Here is a 9,219-nt window from a genome sequence, read left to right as displayed (position 1 = left end):
AATTAACACAAATGTTAAGAAGAAAATTTACTATCTTATCATATTTTGTGCATGTAAAAACATTCTAAGAGGGTAAATCGATACTCTAATAATCAGTTTTGAAATCCATTTTGTTTCGTAATCAAAAGAAAGGATATGGAAAGCAGGCACGTAGCCAGGATTTCGTGAAGGGGGGGGTCCGTGACATGAAATACTGTGGTCATCACAAAAGGTGTTCGATCACTCTAAACTATTTTACTGGAACATATGTTGGTTCGTTTAGCCAGGATTTCGTAACGGCGGGGGGGGGGGGGGGATGGACATGAAATTCTGAAGGCCCAGGCGCTCGATCAATCTAAACTACTTTACTATCAACATATATTGGTTTGTTAGGACAATAAAATGAGGATATGTTGGCAAGTATTTTAATAACAAACTATGAAGAAATTTCGAGCAAAATAATAAAAAAAAGTATTGAAAAAGATTTTGCAATATTTACGTTCTTCTCCTGTTTATTCAAATATAACAATTTTCCTTTCGTTATGACCTCAATTATTATAAAAAGTACATACTGAATGCTGTCTTGTAAACTATCCGTTAATATAAATAAAATGAAGAGTTTGTTTGTGTGTTTGTCTGTCTGTCTGTCTGTGTGCTGCCTGGGGACCAGACGAGTGGACCGGGAGTTACCAAATTTTGGTCAGGGGTTGGCCCAGTCCCCAGATCAAGACGAAGCGTTTTTTTTTTAATTTCGAAACAGTGGGGTCTCAGGGGGGCGTTTACCGGAACCGGCTTGGGAACCAGACAAATTGACCTAGAGTTACCAAATTTTAGTCACGAATACCTTGGTCCAGGCTCCAGACCAGAGTTAAACGTTTCTGTCGAAATTAAACGGTTAAATGGTTCTCAGGGGGCGTTTACCGGGACATGTAAAAGTAGTAGAAAATGATCAATATTTATTTATTTATTTAACAATCACCAGATACAGCTCAGAGGCCATTTTACATTGGATATCCAACAACATTAACAATGGAAAGGATTTGGGAAGGTATCGGCCAGGGCCTGTTTAGTAGGTGCTATCCCGGCATTTGCCTGGTAGGACTGAGGGAAACCCTGGAAAACCTCAGTCAGAATGCTAGGCAGCGGGATTCGAAACCACGACCTCCCAAATGCGAAGCCAACGCTCTACCACTTGAGCTATTAGTGCCGAATTCATATTTTCCCGGTCGCTGAAATCAATGGTGAAACTCCAGTCGCATTAACTTCCAAATTCACGCTATTCGCCTCCGGACCGGGGGTCACATATAAGACATATAAAACTAATCCAAAATGACCAATATTAGTGTCAAATCCATAGTTTTCGCGGTCGCTGAAATCAATGGTGACACTTCAATTAGAGATGACTTGCAAGTATACGGGCCGGGAGCCAGCGGGGTGTCGATACCGAGGCATATAAAAAATATCCCAAAATGACCGATATTAGAATCAAATCCATAGTTTTCGCGGTCGCTGAGATCAATGGTGATACTCCCACAGGCGTTGACTTCCAAATACAGCCCCTGTGCGAAGCATATGTATATTCAACTAGTTTTACAATATATGCGTTCCTTTCTCTGTTGAATCAAATGCTAACAGAACTTTCTTTCAACATAATTTTTTTTGTTTTTATTATTCCGTCAACTACTGTCGGTTCCAAATGACAGGTTAAAGGAGCAACAGAAAATTGTCCTTGAAATAACATGTTTGACACTGCAAGGATGCGATGACGAAAAGTTATGATTAAAAATGCCCACGCTGTTACACAACGGCACTTATGCTTTCGAAAGCTTGAAATCTCCCTGACTAATAGCAGGAATTCTGAGAATTCCATAACTTTTCTTGAAATTTAAACCTCGCTTACCTCACCACCGTATTGCAAGTAATACAAATCTCCTCATAAGAAAAAGTAAACAAAAGCTTCCTGTAGTTTTCTTTTTAATTTTTAACGCTGATCCTTCTTTTTGTCATTTCATTTTGTTTTATCCTTCCTTAATTTTTTCATTTCTGGTCTCGAAGGGGGGGTCCGGACCCCCCGGACCCCCCCCCCCTTGGCTACGTGCCTGTGGAAAGTTTACTCAATGTCAGATAAAACTTACGAAATTTATCGTAGAAAAGAGGCAGACAGACAAAGAAGTGCATGGAGATTTGAATGTCAGAAGTTAACTTTAATAATAATAATAATAATAATAATAATAATAATAATAATAATAATAATAATAATAATAATAATAATAATAATAATAATAATAATAATAATAATAATAATAATAATGTTATTATTATTACAGCTTCTTCAAAATTATGTAACTTCGTGGCTATATAGTTAGCGAAAGCACTTTCAACGCAGAAAACTTGGGTTTCATTCCCAGTGGGAGCTTATGTGGTTTGGGCCCGACATTATGCTATAGGTCAATGTCCCATATAGCCTTGCTGCTGGAAGGGACTCTGAATTCTAAATTCTATCACAACCACCATAAAGCAAAGTATAATTCGACTTACTTATTTTAGAAGTAAGATGAATTCAGCGGTGCAGTGGTCTACTCGTAGTTAGCAGTCAAATGTTAGCGTTCTTCTTTTTTGTCTATACAGATAAATATATGGCCTCTTTGTAATATGCAACACAGCTGTACTTAATGTCATGTTTGTATGCAGGTTCAATATAACCAAACTCTTTCACGTGGTGTAAGCTGCCAATGCTATTTGTTTGTAGCAAAATATTATTAATTAAAATTCTTTAATTTTATATTATAATAACAGAAGACAATGTACAGACGTTTTTCTTCAATAATTAAAGGAAGTCAAGAAAACTTATTACTCTGTTCAGCGTAAGCTCTAAACTCTGATAAACAAAATATTTGTATCCTTCCGCTTGTCACAAATACGATTGGCTAGTGATGTATCACTCCCACTCCTCACGGGGAGGAGAAAATTATACACGTGCATTTTGACAATACTGTCTCGTATTGTTTAGATACTTATGGCAGCAGCAGAAAAGAAAGAAGAAAACTCGAAAGATTAAAAAATATATATATTTGAATTTCGCTGGTAAATAATTGTTGCTTAGTGAGTAAAGGTTTTACCTTGTTGATGTTTCACCACAACATGCGCTGAACCGGGATTCAAGTCAGCCATCTTTCAGACTTAAAAGCAGAACATGCCTTCACAGTTGAATTGGCGCCATAATTACTGCGCATGCTTAGTGTTTATTTCTATTGTTTCACTAACCGCACTTGATTGCAGTATTATTAGATAATCCGTATTATATTTTTGTCATTTATAATAATGTAGCAGTTTTATATGGAGCTTCATAGTAAAAGCAATAATCAAATCATATGAAGAACTACTTTGCGGAGGAGTACTAGCGTCGATAGGCCAACAGCAAATCAGCGAGATTTATTTTCACGTGGCTTTGTTTATCGCAGTTTAGAGCTTACGCCGAACATTTTTTTTTTTTTTTTGTAATAATTCATCTATATAAGCTGCTAGAATTTCATAATCTTTACCTTAAGTTGTTGTAATCTACAGGGTTTATCTGTTTTTGGATTCTCAATTACTTTGTGCAATACACAAATAACTTGAGTTTTATTTTCTTTGTTGGACAACCTATTGTTAAACCTAAGAGGACAGACGTTGAGGATTACAGTTTGAAAAATGCTGTTCTACAAGAATCAATGTTGAAACCGGAAGTAAGTTGATATTTACTACTTCCTGTTTAAATAAGCAAATATGGGCGGATTTGAAATCTAGTCTTGAAAATGGGATCCATATTAGAAACACATTTCTCGGCATTTCTTTACCGTTTTTGGTATTTCTTTCCCGTTGTGACAGACGAACAGAGTATTTCTTCAAAGCTTTCGACTTTTGCTTGTTCCTGGCACATATCCGAGAGAAAAGGTTTGCCGCTTCAGAATGGTCGAATCGTTTTCCCTCCGTCCGGAGTAGAGATGGTCAAAATTTTCCGGAATCCGGATTCCAGAAAAATTATTTTCCGGACTTCTGAAAAAGTCCGCAATTCGAAAAAATTCCCGAATTCAGAAAAATTCCCGAATTCAGAAAAATTCCGGAATTCGGAAAATTTTGAATGTCGGAAAAAATACGGAATTAGGAAGAAATCCATTCCGAAATCGGATTTTATAAATTCCAGATTTTTCCGAATTCCGGAATTTTTCCGACATTGATTATTTTCCGAATTCCGGAATTTTTCAAAATTCGGATATTTTCGAAATATGGATTTTTCTGAAATCCGAATTTTTTGAAATCGGGACTTTTACGAATTCCGGAGTTCTTCCGATTTTCCTTTCCGGATTCCGAAAATTAAAAATTCCGGAATTGGCAATCCCTAGTTTGGAGCTAAGATAAGTTGTAATTACATGCCACTCTTGTGCTGGGTACATGTTTAAGCAAAAAATATCTGACTGCAGCCGTATTATGTTATGATTTTGTCCCCCTGGACAAAATTTTCTGTGAAGAAAGCCACCATTACTCATGGATTCCGTAGTTTGAAAAGCTGAAAAGTGAATTTTCTAGCTGATACAAATCTAATAAGCCAGAAAAAGGGTATATGCTTACGTGATATCGAACACATAGTAGGAGCCACAGTATGGGGAAAATATTTAAAAAAAAATAAATAACGCGCCATCAAGCTACCTTAATCACTTCGTTCCTTCTTTGCTTTTTGCTAAGGTAGCATGGTTTTTCCATAGACAGCATATTAAGCAGATCGTGTAATGTTTTCTTGGAAACTTCTTATTCATAAGAAAGAGCAAAAAATAAGCCTTTTTTGTTTTATTTTCCTAAAAGAATCTGCCTCGCACCAGTTGACCTTCAAATCACTGGGCTACTTAATAATAGTTGCAGATTTAATTGGGCAAACGGAAGCTTCGTTTGGTTATAGTTTTAAACCTTTCAAATATTTCTCCAACAGTAAAGATGTTCAATAGTTAGAAAATCGTCTCTTTACTAATCTTTTCCTTTTCTATTTTATGTATTTTTTTCAAACGAGGAGCACTTTTTGGTTTAAAGAATGACGTCCACAAAAATCAGGAAAGAGAAGATAGTCTTAGTCAATTTTTTGTATGTACATAAATATTTACATTTTGTTTAGATCAAACATGTTAAGAAGACATGATGACGGTAGGAAAGAGCTCTATTCTCCCAATGTACAGTCTTCTTCTTTTTCGTCTAAACCTTTTTTCCAGTTAGCTGGGATCGGAGTTTCGGATTACTTCTTCCACCTGTTTCTACCTTGTGTTATATTAACTGTGACAGTACACTGCACCATATTGTTCTCTACAGAATCTCTCAGGCTCGTTTCCCACCTACTTCTATAGCACATATTCGGTGAGCTATGTATTTCAAAGGTCTTCTTCCTACATGCCCAAACTATTTTAGTCTACTTTCTTGAAGCTTTTCTACTACTGATCTCACCTTATCTGTTCTTAAGATCACTTCATTCTTAGTTTGTCCTTCCGCGTCACTGCACACATCCACCGCAGCATCTTCACCTTCGCAACCTGCAACTTCTGTTCGTATCTCTTCTTTGCTGCTCCACATTCCGCTCCAGTCCATATATTTAATATGGGAGGTTTCACTGTTGTCTTGTAAATGTTTCCTTCAAGATGTAACGGTGCCATACAATCATACAATACTCCTGCTGCTTCTCCGCATTTTTTCCAAACGTTTCTAATTTTCCTGTTGGCATATTCTATTCCTGCAATTTCCTGTAGTAATAATTCCAAATACTTGAATTTCTTCATCATTACCAGCTCTTCTTCGTCCAGTAGCATTCTTGTACTTACATTCTTGCTGAATGGACAATGTAAATATTTTATTTGGTTTAACTAAAACTAAACCTTTTGCTCTACAATGCTCCTCTCCAGGTATTTAATTTGTCTTTCAGTGCTACTTCAGTTTTACTTACCAACACGATGTCGTCCGCAAATAGTATATTCCAAGATGCTAACTCTTGACTATCCTTGAGGGACGCGGTGGCTCAGTGGTAGAGCGTTCACCTCCGGTGCTTGGGGTCCCTGGTTCGATCCCAGCTCGCGCCGTGTGGACTTTGTGGTGGACAAACACCGTGCTCGTGGGTTTTCTCGGGGTTCTCCCGTTTCCTCCCACTTTCTTCATTCCACCATTTCATTCATTCCTCATCATCACCTTCTCCGTTAGCCTAACCGGCATAACCGTGGGACGTAAAACTTAAAGATTTCATTTCATTTTCTTTACTATCCTTTGTAAGCTTGTCCATTACAACTGCAAAAAAGATAGGCTAAGACTAGATTCCTGATGAAGTCTTCTATTATTTCACACTCGCTCCATACTCTTATCGTACATCCATCATACATATCTTGAATTACACACATGCATGTGTATGGAACATACTTTTTCTTCTGTGCTTACCAAATAAGATCAAAGGGCACTCTACCATATGTTTTCTCTAATCCGATGGAAACCATATGAAGGACCTTTGATTCCTAAGTGCAAAATCCGTTGTCGACCGTCCTGGCGTGGAACCATATTAGTTCTTTGTGATTTCGATCTCTTCCCTCAATCTTGCTTGTGTTACTCTCTCCTAAGTCTTCAGCCACATCCTTGAACATCACCTTTATTTTTTTTAAATCCAGCACAACGTACTTGCTTCTCTACTTTTTTGGCATATTTTCTGTTTACAATAACCTACTAAAAGCCGAGTGAACTACTACATTCATTCTTTACCTACATTGTTACATGATTCCAACTTTTCCAATATTATCTGGTCCTGGAAACATTTTTATGTAGTGTTAAAAAACACAATTCATTTTTTTCATGACATTTTCCACCTCTACTATAGTCACCGACCGAACGAATCCTTGATTCGTGCATTGATTATCACAAGTTTTTGTCAGGTTTTCTTTATTGAGAACTTTCTGGAAATACTCCTTCCACCGCTTGTTTAAATCTTCTCCTCACTTATCAGGAGAGGCAGCCCAGCTTGCGACAATTATTAGTCTGAATGAATCATTATGAACGTAACTGACAGACTTTGTTTTTTATAATAAGATTGTCCTTTAAATTACATTTTCTAGTAGTTACACGTATTAGTAACACCAGAGGCATGCGCTTCCACGTTAGATCTTGGACCTAACTTGATGATAGATAACATCATGCCCGTGGTTTTAAATATCAGTCACCTCCTGGTTAAGCGGTCAGTGCACAGCAAAAATTGAGGTGTTAAAACAACACAAAATGACTACCACTTTAGCGGGTTACTTGTGTGTTAATTCAACACCAAGTATTTTTTTAAGGCTAGCCGGAGGCTAGCATCGTTTAAGAGAGCTACACCCTCTTTTAGGGAAGGGAGTTGAGAGGAGCATTATGGGAAGAACGTATGGGTGGTTGGACTATGGGCTATTATTTATTTATTTATCTTTATTATTTAACATATTATTGGAAGGACATTATGATCTTTGCGATCATAAACATACTTGTAGGCGAACTGGAAGATAAATCATGATATAGGTGAGAACAAAATATTATATATAATATAATATACGAAATATAAGATACGTAAGACTACATATAATATATAATATAGCAAGAATGGTGAAGAACATCCACAATATAGCAAGCGTGAGAAATCAGACAACCAAAATGTAAAGTGAAGGTATAGGTAAGCGATATGTGGAAATCATGATGAAAATGAGAGATGAGAAGAGGTTCACTTGACGCTACAACATGACACAAGAATTGTTAGAAAGAAGAACGCGGTTATCTTCTGCCTAGGGGCTGCTCTAGGCCAATGGAGACGTGGTCAACCCTGTTAGTGAAATGGAATCACTGTGCATATGATGGCAAGATATGCGGTAGATGAATATGCAAACGATGTCTTGGAGAATCTGTAGATCGAGATGATCTGGAGGGACCGTGTAGCAATATAAAGTAAAGAGAAGGTGAAGTGGAGTATAATAGTATCGTGCAGGAGATGATTGGAGTGCAAGATGATGCATAGTTTCAAACAATAGGGGATGCTGATGTGGGTAGCGTTGAGTAATCTGACAACACTTACACAGAAAGCAGTACTTCCATCCATTTTCTTTATCCGTCATTCTTGTGTCTTAGCACTTGTTGAACCTAACAGGTTCCTAACAGGAAGAACTGTTGTCTATGTAACTGTTGTCAGACGATTCACACATTTACGACAATATTATTATGACCGATTACGGAAAACATAGAACATTATTCGTTACATGGCATAAGTGCCAAATATATTTCACAAAGTTTTGCTCGTATTAAACGATAAATACCAATGCAAATTCTTTCAGGTAGTAACGAGTTATTTCTGATATGCTCGGAGGACGATGTACTTGGTGCCGAATTAACACACAAGTAACACACTAAAATGGTAGTCATTTTGTGTTGTTTCAACACCTCATTTTTTTACAGTGTATACGCGCTACTGGTGTGGGAGTCTTGGTTCGATTCTTAGCGGTAGACCATGTAACTCGTCCCCACGTTAAACAAAATATCAACTTTCTACCCTCCCTGCTAATCTAGTGACTAGCATTTGCACTTTTGGTGTACGGAGTTCCGATTTTGATTCCCGGTGGGAGAGCCTTTGGAATTTTAACTGTCCTGATATTTGTGTTCGTGTCCCTGTCGTTATTGGTTACTGGAAAAACTTGTAAGATGTTGTAAAAACAAGTAAAACCATAGTGATAATTGGGTATATAAGGTACTAAGGAACGTTTAAATCAATTAACTTTTAAAAAGGTGTTCGTGGGCGTTCGACTTTGGAAATGAAATCTTTAAGTTTAACGTCCCTCGATTACGCCGGCTAGGAGACGGTGATAATGAGAAATGAATAAAAGGGTGGAATGAAGAAAGTGAGAGAAAACGGAAGAACTCCGACAAAACCCACGCACACGGTGTTTGTCCACCACAAAGTTCACTTGACGCTAGTTGGAATCGAACCAGGGCCCCACGTACCAGAGGCAAACGTTCTACCACTGAGCCACCGCCGGCCCCGTTCCACATTGGATCATGAGGTGTAATCCACTAGAAGTTCGGGTCCCTCTGAAGAACATGGTCGGAATTTTAACTGTTGTGGATATTTTTGCTTTTGTGTCTCAGTCCACTTTCGTAAAGCTTAAGATCTTTACGAGGAAGCTAGGAAGCTCAGGAAACTGAGAAATAATCCTTGGAACTTTTCTTTTCAAAACC

The 9,219-nt window shown here is 37.6% G+C and overlaps 1 protein-coding gene across 1 annotated transcript; it reads right to left on the bottom strand.

The window, feature by feature from the left end:
• Positions 1 to 5,462: 5,462 nt before the first annotated feature.
• LOC145692540 (uncharacterized) lies at positions 5,463 to 5,804 on the bottom strand. Its single transcript, XM_081767849.1, has one exon. The coding sequence runs from the start codon at positions 5,802 to 5,804 to the stop codon at positions 5,463 to 5,465; it is 342 nt and encodes a 113-aa protein (XP_081623975.1).
• Positions 5,805 to 9,219: the final 3,415 nt, after the last annotated feature.

Source organism: Thermobia domestica, chromosome 8 (assembly GCF_964235325.1).
Source record: "Thermobia domestica chromosome 8, izTheDome1.hap1.1, whole genome shotgun sequence".
Classification (NCBI taxonomy): domain Eukaryota; kingdom Metazoa; phylum Arthropoda; class Insecta; order Zygentoma; family Lepismatidae; genus Thermobia; species Thermobia domestica.
This window is presented reverse-complemented; position numbering and strand designations above follow the sequence as displayed.

Coding starts and splice junctions, on each gene's coding strand:
- LOC145692540 (XM_081767849.1), bottom strand. CDS start 5,804: ATGCTACTGGACGAAGAAGAGCTGGTAATGATGAAGAAATTCAAGTAT.